The sequence below is a fragment of the Lactuca saligna genome, chromosome 4, assembly GCF_052625555.1.
Source record: "Lactuca saligna cultivar CGN05327 chromosome 4, ASM5262555v1, whole genome shotgun sequence".
Lineage (NCBI taxonomy): Eukaryota > Viridiplantae > Streptophyta > Magnoliopsida > Asterales > Asteraceae > Lactuca > Lactuca saligna.
Genome location: NC_136420.1, coordinates 269,676,348 through 269,694,645, shown reverse-complemented (window position 1 = coordinate 269,694,645; position 18,298 = coordinate 269,676,348). Strand labels below are relative to the sequence as shown.

Sequence of the window (18,298 nt, the reverse complement as noted above, 5' to 3'; positions counted from 1 at the left end):
ACTTGGATGGATAAATTTGTATTGTTTTTTGGTCATTAATTATTCCAAATATTTAAACTCATAAGTTTTTATTTATTTATTTATTAATTTATCTAACGGCATTTAAATCATAAGTAGTTTTTTCAAGTGACAAATATTCGAGGGTGAATTGATAAAAAATATAAAGTTTGACTAAATTTAATGACGATCAACATTAACTCAGATTTCTGAGAGGAAAAATAGGGTTTTTGCCTGTAACATTTCGTCGCATCACCACCCCTACTACCTACACTGCTCTGGAACACTTCGAAAACCCTATGAATTTGGTAAAGAAAATCGTCGTCGATCTCCGATCAAGCTAAATTCAGTCATCGGAGAACGCTATTCGCCAATAGTCTTCGAATTTGTGTGTAAATAAATCAATCAAGGTGGGCAATTGTTTGCCCACCCTAGAAACTTCCCCCTTCTTCGCAAGGTTGGGGTTAGGGTTTTGGGGTAGTACTGAGACTATCAGTGAAGAGATGGCGGCTCCTGCGCAATCATACCGCTTTGGCGGTCCGGCCACCACAGCAGCAGCTGCCGGGAATATCGAAACTCTTAACAGAGTCCTTGCCGACCTTTGTACTAGAGGCGCCCCAAAGGTTAATCAAACAGTTTGCTTTCATTTTCTCGAATTGTTCTTATGCGTGTCTGTGGATTTGCTTGTTTTTTGTTGATTGATTTTCACTCTCCGACCCCGATTGCGAATCCAATTTCGACTTTAAGAACAAACGGGTCATTTTTAACTTGAATTGTTTTGATTTACAAGAAATTTACTAAGTAATCGCATTGAAGTGTAAACATTACTACATTGCAAGGAGATTGGGGCTACATTAATAAAAAGATCAATGTAATTGAATCTCTCAAGTGCTAGGTTGTACAATTTAATTTAGAGGGTGGGCATAGTTATGGGACTGGGTGGATCCTGTAGTGAGACTGAGTATCATCTTGGTTATTCCGATCTAGGTTTAACATGATTGATAAAATTTATATAACGGGTGGGGCAAACAAATTTGGTTGTTGGACATTTATTTAGCATAACTAGTTGAAATGCGAATGTGAGCTTGATAAAATTCAATTTATCAATGCATTGGATTAACAGATTTGGAAAAGAGCATAAATGTTACCTTATCTAAAAATCCGTTGCTGTTTTGTTGATTCAAACAATGTTGGTAGGATAATGCCTTATCTTGTATTATGCCATTTGAAGATTATTTAGTATGCTAGAAATGTTATTTTGCAGCTAAAGAGCTAAATGGGTGTATCAATGATAATCAACTTGTGACATGAAAATTAAAAAAGTTGCTTAGTTTGTAGTCTTGATTAACAAGTGTAAACCACAAATTTATACGTTTGTTTTGCGACACAATTTTCCTTTTCTGTAAGAAGGTTAGAATATGCAATTGTTTCGAAACAATGAGCAAGGGAGAATATAAATCTTATTTGTTATTTTGGACTAGCATTTATGATGGCCTTCTTTCAATTTAAATTTTATCTTAAAGTGTAAAAGAGTTCAATGCATGCTGTATACCGAAATCCGAACATGGTAATTAATGTTTTTAACAAATGACGACATAATAATTGCGAACAAGTGTTGTTGAAGAAACCCAAACTAATACTTGTTTTTGACAAGTCAATTCAACATGTGCTTAGGCCAATAAATGTAGCTTCACTATTATTCACCAATGAAGATGCTTTTCAAGAGAGAGATAGTTAATTTACATTTTCAAGGTTTTTAGCATATTGGGTACTTAATATCTTGATATTGTTCAATGACAGGATGGTTCTGCTTTTGCTTTAAGAAGACATGTTGAAGAAGAAGCACGTGCTCTTAGTGGCGAAGCCTTTTCTCGTTTCATGGACCAATTATATGATCGAATCACTAGTCTTCTAGAAAGCAATGATGTTGCTGACAATTTAGGAGCTTTAAGGGCTACTGATGAATTGATAGACTTAAGACTTGGGGAAAGTGGGACAAAAGTTTCCAAATTTTCTAATTACATGCGTATTGTATTCGATACAAAGCGGGACCCAGAAATTCTAATCCTTGCTAGTAAAGTCCTTGGCCATTTAGCCAGAGCTGGTGGAGCCATGACTGCAGATGAGGTGGAATGCCAGGTCTGCACTCCCTAATCCCCTATCCTTCTTCAATTACATTTTTCTTTTTCTTTTTAAAAATTTCACTTGTAATAACTTTAATACATGTATCATATATTCATATTATCATCACAGGTTAAAAATGCCTTAAAATGGCTTGGTGGTGATAGAGTTGAGTATCGCCGCTTTGCTGCTGTCCTAATCTTAAAGGTATCACATAATCACATTGCTTTTTAACCCAAAAACTGTATTTTTTTTTACAATATTTAATGAATTGTGAAAGTAAGGTTAAGGTATGCTAATGCTAGTTTTGATGATCATATATTCATATGTGTCTTATTTGCATATTCTATCAGGAAATGGCTGAGAATGCTTCTACAGTTTTCAATGTTCACGTGCCTGAATTTGTGGATGCTATTTGGGTGGCATTGAGGGATCCAACATTAGCTGTTAGGGAAAGGGCAGTTGAGGCATTACGTGCTTGCCTTCGTGTTATTGAAAAACGAGAGACACGTTGGCGTGTGCAGTGGTTAGTAGCTTAGTGCATTTACAAATTACAAAGACTTCAAATCTTTTCAAATCCTTATTTTATTATCTATTAATATATGTTGATGTTGATAGGTATTATCGTATGTTTGAGGCTACACAAGATGGATTAGGGAAGAATGCTTCTGTACATAGCATACATGGTTCTCTTCTTGCAGTTGGTGAACTCTTGAGGTTGGTTTGGTTGACAAATGTTTTGAAAAAGATGGATTAAGTTAAGGAAACCCTAATTGCTTGAATAAACTTTTTCCATGAAACAGAAACACAGGTGAATTTATGATGTCAAGATACAGAGAGGTTGCAGAAATTGTTCTTAGATATCTAGAACATAGGAATCCACTTGTTCGTCTCAGTATAACTTCTTTGCTTCCTCGGATTGCACATTTTCTACGTGATCGATTCGTGACAAATTATCTTACAGTTAGTTGAATCTTTCCTCAAAATTATTGTTACATTGTTTTTTTTTTGGAGAAAGAATTTAATCTTTATCTTTGGTAAACAAACAGATATGTATGAATCATATTCTTGCTGTTCTGAAGATACCAACTGAACGTGCCAGTGGATTTATAGCTCTTGGGGAGATGGCTGGTGCTTTGGATGGTGAACTAGTCCACTATTTGCCGACAATAACAACTCACCTACGTGAAGCAGTATGTTTTTATTTATTTATTTATTTTATTTGTCTGGTTGCTTCCCTTAGAGCATCTACAATAGGGGATTAGTTATACTTATTTTGGTCAAATAGCTCGTGAAAGTCAAACAACAGCTTTTTCAATTGCGTAGCTTTCTCATTTGGCTTGTAAATTTACAAGCTTGACATGAGATTTTTTGTATTTCTTTTTATCTTTTATTATTATTGTAGTTTATGAATTGTTATTTTGTTTAATATAATGTGAAATAGGTATTTGAAGTATTTTATAATCTTTAATTTTAACAAAAATATAAATAAGAAAAGGTACAAGTTTGGTAACTTTTAGAAATATATAAAATGTATTTTTATTTGGTGTCTATTTAGTTTAATCTAATCCCAACTCCAAAGTATATGTATTTTTACTATAAGATAGTTAGATTTAAATTAAAATCTGTATGTACTAATTTTCTTGTCTATAATGAGAAACTACATAGTTATTTACGTTTGATTTCAGTTATATTGATTTGGGTATCAAAAAATTATATAAATTGAAATTGGTAAATAAGCTTTACTATGGTAGAGATATCTACAAAAAAGCTTTCCTATTGTGGATGCTTTTTAACTGACCAGTTTTAAGCATTCCTTTTCTCTCTGTTTGGAAATTCCAAAAGCAAAATATATTGATACTTGGTGAAATTACAGATTGCCCCTCGTAGAGGAAGACCCTCTCTTGAGGCATTAGCTTGTGTTGGAAACATAGCAAAAGCCATGGGTCCCGCCATGGAAACTCATGTCTGCAGTCTTTTGGATGCCATGTTTTCAGCTGGTCTTTCTTCAGTACTAGTGGAATCACTTGAGCAGATTACCATCAGGTATACGAGTTTCAACTTCAAGGGGGTATTATTGTAATTTTGATGAGGTTCTGACAGATAATCATAACAATGTGACTCTAATGCTCTCAGCATTCCATCACTGCTGCCTACAATCCAAGATCGGTTGCTTGAAAGCATTTCAGTAGTTCTTTCAAAACCCCAAAATACCCACACAGGGGCATCTGCAACTCCAAGTAGAGCAAATATAGCTAACAACATGCAACAAATGTCAGAACTTACTGGATCTGCTTTGGAGCAGCTTGCATTACAAACACTTACACGATTCAATTTCAAGGTACTATACTACTATTCAGCTCTTCAATATCAAACTACATTTATGTATCTACCTTATTCTTGCGATTTTATTTAATATTTTTATCTACATATATTCATTTTGCAACGTTTTTAAAATTCATACAATCATACTTTTACTTAATGCTTTTGCATTCACAAATTAGCTGTAAAAATCAGGTATGTTCAGGGAGAAAAAGGGTAGTTTATTGTTATTTACCATTACAATTTCATGCATGTTGATGTAGGGCCATGATCTTCTTGAATTTGCAAGAGAATCGGTTGTAGTTTATTTGGAGGATGATGATGGAGCCACAAGGAAAGATGCTGCTCTTTGCTGCTGTAAATTAGTTGTAAATTCTTTCTCAATTACCACCTTCAGTCCCAGTAGATCCAGTCGAGCTGGAGGCAAAAGAAGACGTCTTATAGAAGAGGTTTCATTAGTTTCTTTTATCTCCATTAATTTTTTTTTTCTGTTCATTACATATTAAATAGTAAATTCTCTCACTGCAGATTGTGGAGAAGCTTCTTATTGCAGCTGTAGCAGACGCTGATGTCACTGTGAGGAACTCAATCTTCTCATCCCTCCATGGAAATGGAGGATTTGATGACTTTCTAGCTCAAGCTGATAGCTTGACTGCTATATTTGCTGCTTTAAATGATGAGGTATACATTACAAGTTACTCATTCAACTAATCCAAAATGAGAATGATGTTAAATTATTATTATTATTTTTTTATATATATATATATATCTGTATATGTGGTAGGATCTTCAAGTTCGCAAGTATGCAATATCAGTGGCTGGTAGATTATCTGAAAAAAACCCTGCATATGTTTTTCCAGCACTTCGGCGTCACCTTATTCAGTTGTTAACATATCTTGCACAAAGGTGAAAGAACTCAATTGTCTTGTCAGTTGTCACTAACTTTTAAATGTTTAATAATATATTATTTAAAGACCTTCTTTTTATTGCTCTTATTTTTTAAACAGTGCTGATAGCAAATGCCGAGAAGAAAGTGCAAAGCTGTTAGGTTGCTTAATTCGCAGCTGTGAACGACTTATACTTCCATATATTGCTCCAATACACAAGGTCTTACACTCTTACTATTTACAAACCTTGCTCTTTTTTAAAAATATTTATTCTATAAGCTGACGTGGCATATTCCAGGCGCTTTTGGCTAAACTATGTGAAGGAACAGCAGGAGTGAATGCAAACAATGGCATCATTAGTGGTGTTCTTGTAACTGTGGGAGATCTTGCTAGAGTGGTAGGAGATTCTTACATTATATATATATATATATATATATATATATTTTGTGTTCTCTTAAAGTGTAAAATGTTTGATTTGCTAAGTCTCATTTGTAAATGTGTAGGGTGGTTTTGCTATGAGAGAATATATCCCTGAACTTATGCCAAGAATTGTTGAAGCTTTACTGGATGGAGCTGCTGCTACTAAACGTGAGGTTGCTGTTGCAACACTTGGTCAGGTTGTACAAAGCACAGGGTATGTATTCATCTTTATCAATATTACAAGTGACACTGCAATGTACTTTACCCTTTTTACAAAAATTGGTTGGTTTTTGTTTGTAGTTATGTGATAGCTCCATATAATGAGTACCCACAGTTGCTGGGCTTACTGTTAAAATTGTTGAATGGTGAGCTGGCATGGTCTACAAGGCGGGAAGTTCTTAAGGTATGTTTTTGACTGCTTTCTAGTTTCAATGATGTTATAGATTTAAGCTGAAAAAAATGTGTGTTAACAATGAATGATTAGGTTCTTGGAATAATGGGTGCTTTGGATCCTCATGTTCATAAGCGCAATCAACAAAGCTTACAAGGACCTCTTGGTGATGGGACCCGTACAACCAATGATGCGGGCCCACATATCCAGTCTAGTGATGAGTTGCCAATGGATCTTTGGCCATCATTTGCAACATCAGAAGATTATTTCTCCACTGTAAGTTTTTTACCAAAAAATAAAAATAAAAAGAAGTCGTACCTTTACTCCTTTAGTCTAATTCACATTTATTACTTTTGCAGGTTGCTATCAATTCTTTAATTCGGATACTTAGAGACCCTTCTCTTTCTAGTTATCATCAAAAAGTCGTTGGATCTCTCATGTTTATTTTCAAGGTTTGTTGACTTGAAGTACACATAATACATATATATATTATATAATTGTAGATTCTTTTTATTTTTTATTTTTTTCCCCTTGATTGATTTTTCTAATATCTTTTTTTAGTCAATGGGTCTTGGCTGTGTGCCTTACTTGCCAAAGGTTTTACCAGACTTCTTTCACACTATTCGTACGTGTGAAGATACTCTCAAGGAGTTCATAACTTGGAAGCTTGGAACTCTCGTTTCAATTGTGCGCCAGGTAGGATTTTGTACGATTACAAAAGCTATTGCTGTAATGCCACGTCATCATCATTAACCATTCTTGGTTGATATTCTAGCACATTCGCAAGTATCTACCCGAGCTGCTTTCTTTAATATCAGAATTATGGTCATCATTCAGTCTCCCAGCAGCTAATCGTCCTGTTCATGGACCCCCGGTAAAGTGTGCTTTTACTATCTGTCTTTTGTACAAAGGGCAATAATGTAATTTGACTTTCTGATCAGATCCTGCACCTAGTTGAACAACTTTGTCTGGCCCTGAACGATGAGTTCAGGAGATATCTTCCTATAATTCTTCCATGTTGTATTCAAGTTCTGAGTGATGCTGAAAGGTGTAATGATTACACTTATGTCCGTGATATTCTTCGCACCTTGGAAGTTTTTGGTGGTGAGTGTGATTGTGGAAATTATAATAATTAGTCTCACTAATTTGTTAATTGTTATATAATTTTGGTCTACAGGAACCTTGGATGAACATATGCATCTACTTCTTCCTGCCCTCATACGTTTATTTAAAGTGGATGCTTCTGTTGACATAAGGCGTGCTGCTATAAAAACCTTGATAAGATTAATCCCTCGTGTTCAGGTTAATGAATTATTATTATTATTATTATTATTTTTTGGGTTTGTCATAAGTATATTTATCATAAAATATTGACTAAACGCCATCAATTTCTTTTCATCAGGTTACAGGACACATTTCAACACTCGTGCATCACCTGAAGCTTGTATTGGATGGGTATGTTGTTAGTTTGTTATTCTTCCAACATGAATTCCTGTTCACTTTTTATATTCTTTTAAAACATTTTTCATGATATATGCAGAAAAAACGATGAGCTTAGAAAAGATGCTGTTGATGCACTTTGTTGTTTGGCACATGCACTTGGCGAGGACTTTACCATTTTCATCCCATCAATTCACAAACTTCTCATAAAGCACCGCTTGCGGGTTTGTATTTTGTATCATTACTTAATTTCTTACAAAAAATCACGTGTTCATTCTAAAAATATATAAATGTTTTACATGAATTTCGCTTTCAGCACAAGGAATTTGAAGAGATTGAGGGGCGATTGCAAAGGCGTAGACCTTTAATTGTTGCCAGTGTGGCAGCACAAAAGTCAATCAGACAGCCTCCTGTGGAGGTTATTAGTGATCCTTTGAGTGATATGGAGAATGATCCTTATGAAGATGTTCACAAACAACCCAAAGTTCATCAGGTATTAAAAAAAATATATATATATTATTTAAACACGAAATTTTATAACTTAATCATGGTTTTACTTTTTCCAACAGGTTAATGATGCTAGATTGCGTGCTGCTGGAGAAGCTTCTCAACGCAGCACTAAAGAAGATTGGGCAGAGTGGATGAGACATTTCAGCATTGAATTACTTAAGGAATCACCTTCTCCAGCTCTAAGAACATGTGCCAGGCTGGCACAGTTACAGGTGTCATTTTTAAAATTTGCTATCTTTTATAAATTCGATTGTAACCATAGTTTCTTTTTGTAGCCATTTGTTGGACGAGAGCTGTTTGCAGCAGGATTTGTTAGCTGTTGGTCACAACTCCATGAGTCTAGTCAAAAAGCCCTTGTTCGCAGTTTAGAGATGGCATTTTCTTCCCCTAATATACCCCCTGAAATTCTTGCAACATTACTTAACTTGGTATGGCTAAAAAACGGTTGCTATTAAGCTATATAGAGTGTGTGATTTCATATTATCAATTTGCAACATGTATTTAACAGGCAGAGTTCATGGAACATGATGAGAAACCCCTTCCCATTGACATTCGTCTCCTTGGTGCTCTTGCTGAAAAGGTGAAATGGCTTACAAACTTGTGATGTATAACCTTTTAATTTTAAGGCATTGTTTTGTTTATATGATTTTTTTTGTTGCAGTGTCGAGCATTTGCCAAGGCTTTGCATTATAAAGAGATGGAATTTGAAGGTGCACTTTCCAAGAAGATGGATGCCAACCCTGTTGCTGTAGTTGAAGCACTCATTCATATTAATAACCAGTTACATCAGCATGAGGTGAAATATATATATATATATATATATATATATATATATATATATATATATATATATATATATATATATAATATCCACTATCGTTCTACTACTACTTTGGCCTTTCTTATACTAATATTCTAATCTTAATTTAGGCTGCAGTTGGGATATTGACCTACGCGCAACAGCGTTTGGATGTACAACTGAAGGAATCATGGTATTTTATCCGGGAACCTAAAATCATTTACATTTTCTTATTTTCTCAAATCATTAAGTGGTTATGTTGCTTCCAAATACAAGGTATGAAAAACTGCAACGGTGGGATGATGCCCTTAAAGCATACACTGCAAAATCCGCTCAAGCAACCAGTCAACATCTTATCTTAGATGCTACACTAGGTATTATTCAAATATACCATGCCATGGTGTTATAATATTTATATTATTATCATTTCAAGGTAGTTAAATGTTTGTTCATTATTATTAGGTCGAATGAGGAGTCTTGCTGCATTAGCTCGTTGGGAAGAGCTTAACAATCTATGTAGGGAATATTGGACACCTGCTGAGCCAGCTGCTCGATTAGAAATGGCACCAATGGTCTGCTCATAATTTATATATATCTCTCTCCCTCAACACTCAAGTATCTTTGATTTCTTTTGTGAAAATATTTACCATTTTGTCCCTTGCCTTAGGCTGCTAATGCTGCTTGGAACATGGGGGAGTGGGATCAGATGGCTGAGTATGTATCTAAACTGGATGATGGTGATGAAACTAAACTCAGGGTGTTAGGGAACACTGCTGCCACAGGTGATGGTGGCAGCAATGGGACATTCTTCAGGGCTGTTCTGTTAGTTCGTAGAGGAAAGGTGTTGTTTGGAATCTGGATTTCTTCACTTGTAATTTGTATGTTTGGAACTTTGGATATCTGTTTAACTTTTTTGCTTTAACAGTATGATGAAGCACGTGAATATGTTGAAAGAGCAAGGAAGTGTTTGGCAACTGAGCTTGCTGCTTTGGTTAGTTTCCATTTCCAATTTCTAACATCAAACCATAAACCCTAAACCCTAAACCCTTGTGTGTGCTGAGTATGTTAAAATGTGTAGGTTCTTGAGAGCTATGAACGAGCCTACAGCAATATGGTCCGTATTCAACAGCTGTCTGAGTTAGAAGAGGTATTCATATTTCCTTTAATCCTTTTGCTGATTTAATGAAATTTATGTTCTAAAGGATCATCATATTGATGTTATTCTTGTTTGTGACAGGTCATCGATTACTGTACTCTTCCAGTTGGCAACTCTGTTGCTGAGGGGAGAAGATCACTCATTCGTAACATGTGGAATGAACGCATTAAAGGCACAAAAAGAAATGTTGAGGTTTGGCAAGCTCTTTTGGTAGTTAGGTCACTTGTATTGCCTCCTACAGAAGATAGTGAAACCTGGTTGAAATTTGCTTCACTTTGCCGAAAAAGCGGTAGGATTAGTCAAGCCAAATCCACTTTAATTAAACTCTTACAGGTTCGTATTAAATTTTTTTGTTTATTTAATCTAAAAATCAGACATTCAGATGTCAAATCTGTAATTCTTTACTATTTTGAACAGTTTGACCCCGAAACAACTCCTGAAACTGTAAGATACCATGGGCCTCCACAAGTAGTGCTTGCATACTTAAAATACCAGTGGTCACTTGGGGAGGATCAAAAGCGTAAAGAAGCTTTTGCTAGGCTGCAGGTAGGTTAATCATTTTTACTTAAGGTAATTTTATAAATTATAAGTAATAATCAGCTTATTCTTTTTTTACTTCTTTTATAGGATCTATCAAAAGAGCTTTCAAGTTCTTCTGGTCTTCAAGTATCTACACCAACTGGCTTTGGAGGTGTTCCAAATGTATCACTTATGGCACGTGTATATCTGAAACTCGGGGCATGGCAATGGGCTCTTTCCCCTGGTCTTGATGATGAATCTATACAAGGTAGTTACAAATTCTGAGTTTTTTTTACATGAGATGATGTGATTATAGTCTGTTCTGATTTTTTTTTTAAAAAAAAAAAATTCTGGTTTCTAGAAATTCTTAGTTCGTTCAAGCATGCGACTATTTGTGCCACAAAGTGGGCGAAAGCATGGCATACATGGGCTCTTTTCAATACAGCAGTGATGTCTCATTATACAGTGAGAGGCCTTCCTAATTTTGCTGCACAATTCGTAGTGGCTGCAGTCACTGGCTACTTTCATTCTATAGCTTGTGCAGCACATGCAAAGGGTGTAGATGATAGCTTGCAGGTGAGTCATTATAAACTTCATATATTGGAATCAGGAAAGTCCATTGTTTTTCATATATATTTAATGTTTATGAGTTCACTTTTCTGATCTTTTCAGGACATCCTTCGTCTTCTCACTTTGTGGTTCAACCATGGAGCTACTGCTGAGGTTCAAACAGCACTACAAAGAGGATTTTCACATGTTAATATCAACACATGGTTGGTTGTTTTACCTCAGATCATTGCAAGAATCCACTCAAATAATCATGCTGTGAGAGAGTTGATACAATCTCTTCTCGTTCGCATAGGACAAAGCCATCCACAGGTCTTTCCATTTTACCATTTTTTTTATACCTTTTAAGAAAATAAACACCATGTACACTTACCTGTTTTAAAATCCATTTCAGGCTCTTATGTACCCTCTTCTTGTCGCCTGTAAATCAATAAGCAATCTGCGTAAAGCTGCTGCTCAGGAAGTGGTTGACAAAGTGAGGCAACACAGTGGTCTGTTGGTTGATCAGGTGAAATAATAACTTAATAATAATGAGTCAGTGACTGTTGATTAATTTAGGGTTTAGGGTTTTTAGCTGACAACTTGATTTGTTTTATGTGAAGGCACAACTTGTATCAGAGGAGTTGATTAGGGTTGCAATTCTCTGGCATGAAATGTGGCATGAGGCACTTGAAGAAGCTAGTCGCTTGTATTTTGGTGAACATAATATTGAGGGAATGCTTAAGGTTTTAGAACCATTGCATGAAATGCTTGAAGAAGGTGCCATGAGAAACAACACAACCATAAAAGAGAAAGCTTTTATTCAGGTCACTTCAGATATTCTTTTACATCATATTATCAAAATTCACATGTTGTCAAAATATTATACTGATTGGTAAAATTTCAGACATATCATCATGAGCTATTGGAGGCGTATGAGTGTTGCATGGAATATAAGAGAACTGGAAAAGATGCTGAGCTTACTCGGGTACACAATGAATCTTTATATCTCTATAATATTTTTCAAAGTGCATCATCTTGAATAACAGAATCTCATATCTTCATCATTTAAATGCTTTTTTTTTTTTTTTTTTCTCAAGGCTTGGGATCTGTACTATCATGTCTTTAGAAGGATAGATAAGCAGCTTCAATCTCTTACAACACTAGACCTGCAGGCATGTAACTTATTTCATGCATTTACTTTTTTTTGTGGCTTCTTTTTACAATATGAAGGAAGGAATACCCAAAGTTGGTGTTTGATTGTTTTCCTTTTGTGTAAATGCAGTCAGTTTCTCCAGAATTAGTAGAGTGTCGCGACTTAGAGCTTGCTGTTCCTGGAACTTATTGTGCAGGTATAATAATTATATTATATTTATATGTTTTGAATGATGAGTAATATACATATGTATTTATATTTATATGTTTACAGATTCACCAGTGGTGACAATTGCATCATTTGCACCACAGCTTGTTGTGATTACATCTAAACAGAGACCCAGAAAACTGACAATTCATGGGAGCGATGGGAAAGATTATGCTTTTTTGCTCAAAGGACATGAAGATTTACGCCAGGATGAACGTGTCATGCAGGTTGTTTTTTTTTGACTTTTTCATTAATCACTTTTTCTTTCTATTCTGAGTTACAGTTTCTTAATTAATACTTGTTCCATGATCAGCTGTTTGGTTTAGTAAATACTCTGCTGGAGAATTCGAGAAAGACTGCAGAAAAAGATCTTTCCATTCAACGATACGAGGTCATTCCTTTGTCTCCAAACAGTGGGTTAATTGAGTGGGTCCCTAACTGTGACACCCTCCACCAACTCATCCGAGAGTACAGGGATACCCGAAAGGTTTTTACTCTCCCTTTGCTTTTTTTTCTAGCTGTATTATAAATTATGTCTTCTTATTAGTTTTTTGTTTTTGTTGTTATGTAGATCACGTTGAATCAAGAGCATAAATATATGCTTAGTTTTGCTCCAGATTACGATCACTTGCCACTTGTAGCTAAAGTGGAGGTGTTTGAGTATGCTCTTGATAATACCGAAGGAAATGACTTGGCAAGGGTATGCACATTTTTCTATATATGATAATGATAATGATGTATCCATATCTTGTTGAGATTGAAACAGGAATATTCATAATTGAAACTTTTCTTTTGAATGCATGCTTGAAGGTGCTTTGGCTAAAAAGTCGAACTTCAGAAGTGTGGCTGGACAGGAGGACTAATTACACTAGAAGCTTGGCTGTCATGAGTATGGTATGTATGATTTTTTGTAAATAATAAATTAACTAGTTAGTTAAAGTTTAATAAGCTTTTTTTTTTTTTTTTTTTCCTTCTAATTATAACATAAAAAGTTGAAGAAAGTGGATTTCATTTTCATTATTTACCACCTTATTCCATACATTACAGGTTGGTTACCTTCTTGGGTTGGGTGATCGGCACCCCAGCAATCTTATGCTGCATCGTGGCAGGTATCTATCTATCCATCTATCTCATGAATAAATAGTTTATAATATAATATAATAATATTAAGTATTAGATATATTGTTAATAAGTATCTGAATTTTGTTGTACGTATAGTGGGAAGATCTTGCATATTGATTTTGGGGATTGCTTTGAAGCCTCCATGAATCGTGAGAAGTTTCCTGAAAAAGTAGAGTCCTCGAAAAATATTTTATTTGTTTTTTTGTTACTTATTTATCCATGGATCCACCACTTGAACTCTATATCTGTATGTGTGTTTGCAGGTTCCTTTCCGTTTGACTAGAATGCTTGTAAAAGCTATGGAAGTTAGTGGGCTTGAAGGGAACTTCCGTTCAACTTGTGAAAATGTGATGCAAGTTCTTCGAACAAATAAAGACAGTGTCATGGCTATGATGGAGGTACCATTTACCTCTCTCTGTGTGTATGTGTATCTGTATCTTGATTGGATAACGTGATGATATGGATATGGTTGGGTTTCAGGCATTTGTTCATGACCCACTTATAAATTGGCGTCTTTTCAACTTCAACGAAGTGACACAAATGTCAACCCTAGCAAGCACCACAAACGCCCAAGCTGCTGTAAACAGTGAAGAAGCCGCTCCAAATCATATGCAACAACCACAACGTGGTGTTCGCGAAAGGGAGCTTTTACAGGTGATTTGTTTTGTTCAATAATTTCCAATGAGAAATAAGTAAATAAATAATTATGATTGATTTTGTTTTGTGTAGGCTGTGCATCAACTTGGGGATGCTAACGAGGTGCTGAACGAGCGGGCAGTGGTGGTTATGGCGCGTATGAGTAACAAACTGACGGGGCGTGATTTTTCAACCGCACCAACCACCACCACCCTCCAGCCTGCACCGGACAGCGCTACTTTACTGTCTTCCGGTGATGCCCGTGAAGTGGATCATGGTTTATCTGTGAAGTTACAAGTTCAAAAGCTCATTTTACAAGCCACTTCTCATGAAAATTTGTGCCAGAATTACGTCGGGTATCATTTCCATTTCCATTTCCATATAACACACAAATAAATTTAACTTATTGCATTTAATTTAGCCTACAAAATTCATTTGAATATTTGCAGGTGGTGTCCGTTCTGGTAAAAGGAAAAGAAAAACTGGGATGTTGTAGATATGGAAGATGTGCATCTGTACATAACTTTATTAGGTCTTGTCTTGTCTTGGCTCCTGTAATTTATGTATAGAAGCATCATGTAAGGTGAAGTGGGGGGCTTGGCTTAACCGTAATTTTAATCAATCCTATGTATATAACTATAGATCGAGTTTGGGATTTTTTAGGGAGGGGTAGTAGTAACCTAAACACCAATTCATTTCAGTTAAACGTTTATGTTGGTAATAATAATTTCAGATCTTTGGGATACAGTTACATTTACATGATTGGTGCGATATATGTTTGTAGTTACAAAGATAAAAGGTAATATTTGAAACATAAAATGAAAGATAAAAAAGCTACGTTTTTTGTTGGCAAACAACTAATCTGATTGTTGACATCTATCTCTAAGTGAAGTCATTATTATCTCAATGTTCTAAATGCCAACTTATGTTCAAGACATATTTGAAATCTTATACGCTAGGCAAAAACAGATTTTCAAAATATCTTAAAAAACACTAGGTTTATGTGTTTATGTTATCTTTTTCTAATATAGATTCTGCACAAAGGCTTTTACTAAGTTGAGATCTTTTGGATTGCAAAAGAATGCCAACACATGTTTTCTTAGCGAGGTAAGACACCTAAGAAAGTATCACCGGTTAATATGTTTAGCTATAGAAAGTAACATTAATGTTTCATGTTTTATGGTTTCCCATAATTGCAACTAGAGCTGTTAATCGGGTTAACCCAATCGGGTTTCGGGTTAAACAGGTCGGGTTAGTCGGGTTTTTCTAGAAAAAATACACCCGAAACCCAACCCTAGTAAGGTACGGGTTAGTCAGGTTCAGGTTAATCGGGTTTTGGGTTAGTAGGGTCCGGTTAATCGGGTTAGTCGGGTTGATGTTGAAATGTAAGATGAATTTATGTTATGCATTTTTGGAGTTTCTTTTACCATATTAGAAATGCAAATAGTAAATAAATTGGTAAAGCTGTTACAACACAATCATACTGTATTAAGAGGAGAGGAAAATTATATTATTTTATACATCTCTATACATAATAATTTTACTCTCTGGTTTGTTTAAATAAGAAAGATGTATTAGTTGTAAAATCTCATAGGATCTTGAATTCATGGCATTCAACGTAGTAAAAAAGTTTTGGTAATAAATTCTTAATCGGGTTATTCGGGTTAACCCGACTAACCCGGATTGTTATTAGGGTCGGGTTTAGGGTTCGGGTTAACCCGAATAACCCGGTTAAGAGGTTTGACCCTATTAAACCTGACCCTAACTGCCTTATTCGGGTTTGGGTTTTTTTTGACACCCCTAATTGCAGCCCTTTATTATTATTATTATTATTATTATTATTATTATTATTATTATTATTATTATTATTTATCATTATTTCACTAAAAAAAATCATTCTTAAAATGCCCATGTTCCGGACCAATATGGCTTTGATTTGGGTGCAAAGTCGTATTTGATTCGTGGTTGCATGGAAATACTTTGACAAATTTTCAACATTTGAGGACACCCCCACAATGAGAACCCCCAAATGTAAGATTGATTTGATGCCGCCTAAGAAAAAAAAGGAGAATATGTAACATGAAATATAAAATATTGAAAAGTTACCACACAAAGACCAAAGTATGAAAAACGTAGAACGCTAGAACACAAGAAAGAATAAGTATTAAAAAAGATAAAAAAAGAGTGGCCATAAGAATAGGAGAGAGAGTGAGGGAATGGACTCCCTCACCTCCTTCCCTCAGCACCTTTCCCTCAGTCAAGGTGCGGTGTTCAGCTGAGAAAGAAAGCTTTCCACTCTTTCCGTCGTCCACACCGTCTAGTCTAAGAAGGAATGTGAAAATACAATGTTACATTTAGGGAAGTTTTTTTAAGTACAAATTTTTAATAAGAAATAATAAAATAAAAGTATAAATGCTATAACAGAGAGAATGCAAGTAAATTGCTATAACGCCTAAATAAAAGAAAGTAAGTTGTTATTTTTTTTATTTAGGCAACAAAAAGCAGGGTGTTTTGATAGGTCTTTTCTTGACTCCTGTAATTTATGTATAGAAGCATCATGTAAGGTGAGGTGGTGCGTAATCATAATTTTAACCTATCATATATTAGTATATAATTATAGATCGTATTACTTTTTGGGAATTCGTAGGGAAGAGTATCGTCTATTATGTATGGTATCAACCTATAATTCGGTAAAATGTTTATGTTGATGCTTTGGGACAATTACGTGATTTATAATGTTACGGAAACAACTTGTGTAAAAGGTATATATTATTTTTGTTTTTATTCTAATATCTTGTACTTATTTGAAATCTATTCAAAATGTTAAGACAAATTTTCAAAAGAACAAAACAAACCAAAAAGAACAACCTTTACGAATCAGTTTTGAAACTAGAATAAGAACAACACAAAATTACAGATGAGTTATATCTACACAACATAACCACAAGATTAAAAAGTATAAACTTGTTATAATACTCTAACAAAATTGAACTACAAACACAAACTCTACATATGAAACCCTAGAGAACGAGAGAAGATGAAAATGAGCTCCTCTCTAGCTGATTTTCACTTTAAATACACCGGGTCTGACTCACTAATGAGTTCGGGTCAAAAGATCCACGTGTTCCTTTCTCAAAATTTGGATTAAAGGAGCCGCAATCCAATAAAATAGCAGCTTGTCCCTCTTAGTCCTTCGTATACAAAAGCTATTCATTATCAGTCCTGATGTACAACCACTTCCCCCTTTAGCCCAAAAAAGTATCTTAGCCCATAACATATTACCAGTTAACTGCAACATGTTACATGAGCAAAATTAATTGTATTTAACAAAAAAATAAAAATATAAACTGATAATAAAGTTGGGATTGCTTAGCTGTTCACTATATTCTTCAATGATCATATAAAAAACAAGGTTGCAAAAAACGCTCGACGTTAGCTAGTCGGTGTATTGGGGTCAAGGGATTAATCGGCTAGGCGGAGATTAATCAGAGGATTAATCGGATACCATTAATTGCTAATTTGTTGAATTTTAAGAAATTAAATACGACTAATATCATATCAAAGTTCGTAAATACCACTAATATGATAACAAAATAGGTAATACAACACTAATCATATCTCAAATAGTTTCAATTGAGATAAAACTTATTCAAAATGTTAAAATTTCAACATTTTATAATGTTTCACTCATTATGTATGCAAGGATTAATCGCTAGGCGGTCTTTAATCAGTCGACTAGCGCCTAGGGATTAATCGGAGATTAATCGGGACCTAGTCGGGATTTTTACAACAATGATAAAAAGTAGTAGTTCATAAATCATTTTGTCACGTACTAGAAAAAGTAGATTTTCAAAATATCTAAAACATGATGTAAGTCAAGGCAATGTATTTATGCTATCTTATTTATTAGATGTGAAATCCGTGTATTACACAGATTTATTAAAGTTAAAAATTTTATATCAATGTGTAAATATTAAATATTTTTAATACCTATTTCATCTCAAAGTTAACAAAATATATTTTGTTATATCCTAATTTTGACAATATTGTTTTATAAGATTTCATTATG

The 18,298-nt window shown here is 34.7% G+C and overlaps 1 protein-coding gene across 1 annotated transcript; it reads left to right on the top strand.

Moving 5' to 3' along the window:
* Positions 1-204: 204 nt before the first annotated feature.
* On the top strand, positions 205-14,986 carry TOR (target of rapamycin). The gene is made up of 55 exons (XM_078992306.1): positions 205-620; positions 1,798-2,136; positions 2,251-2,325; positions 2,472-2,644; positions 2,737-2,835; positions 2,922-3,081; positions 3,168-3,311; positions 3,995-4,164; positions 4,255-4,459; positions 4,704-4,889; positions 4,969-5,121; positions 5,225-5,346; positions 5,448-5,547; positions 5,626-5,724; positions 5,831-5,961; positions 6,048-6,150; positions 6,232-6,414; positions 6,498-6,590; positions 6,700-6,834; positions 6,914-7,012; positions 7,080-7,242; positions 7,316-7,440; positions 7,541-7,593; positions 7,679-7,802; positions 7,895-8,071; positions 8,148-8,300; positions 8,364-8,516; positions 8,597-8,668; positions 8,750-8,884; positions 9,019-9,080; positions 9,164-9,261; positions 9,350-9,459; positions 9,555-9,728; positions 9,813-9,878; positions 9,966-10,034; positions 10,125-10,376; positions 10,461-10,589; positions 10,671-10,830; positions 10,924-11,138; positions 11,235-11,441; positions 11,524-11,637; positions 11,732-11,935; positions 12,016-12,096; positions 12,209-12,283; positions 12,394-12,460; positions 12,538-12,698; positions 12,785-12,958; positions 13,043-13,171; positions 13,282-13,365; positions 13,519-13,580; positions 13,690-13,762; positions 13,857-13,991; positions 14,074-14,247; positions 14,323-14,585; positions 14,679-14,986. Exons 1-55 carry the CDS (start codon positions 501-503, stop codon positions 14,695-14,697), a joined length of 7,401 nt encoding a protein of 2,466 aa, XP_078848432.1. The 5' UTR covers positions 205-500; the 3' UTR covers positions 14,698-14,986.
* The last annotated feature ends 3,312 nt before the right edge of the window (positions 14,987-18,298 follow it).

What these genes read in the sequence shown, in the direction of transcription:
- TOR (XM_078992306.1), top strand. Translation starts at nt 501, where the DNA reads ATGGCGGCTCCTGCGCAATCATACCGCTTTGGCGGTCCGGCCACCACA. An exon ending in TGGGAGATCTTGCTAGAGTG is followed by an intron (nt 5,725 to 5,830) that starts GTAGGAGATTCT and finishes GTAAATGTGTAG; the next exon opens with GGTGGTTTTGCTATGAGAGA. An exon ending in TGATGATGAATCTATACAAG is followed by an intron (nt 10,831 to 10,923) that starts GTAGTTACAAAT and finishes TCTGGTTTCTAG; the next exon opens with AAATTCTTAGTTCGTTCAAG.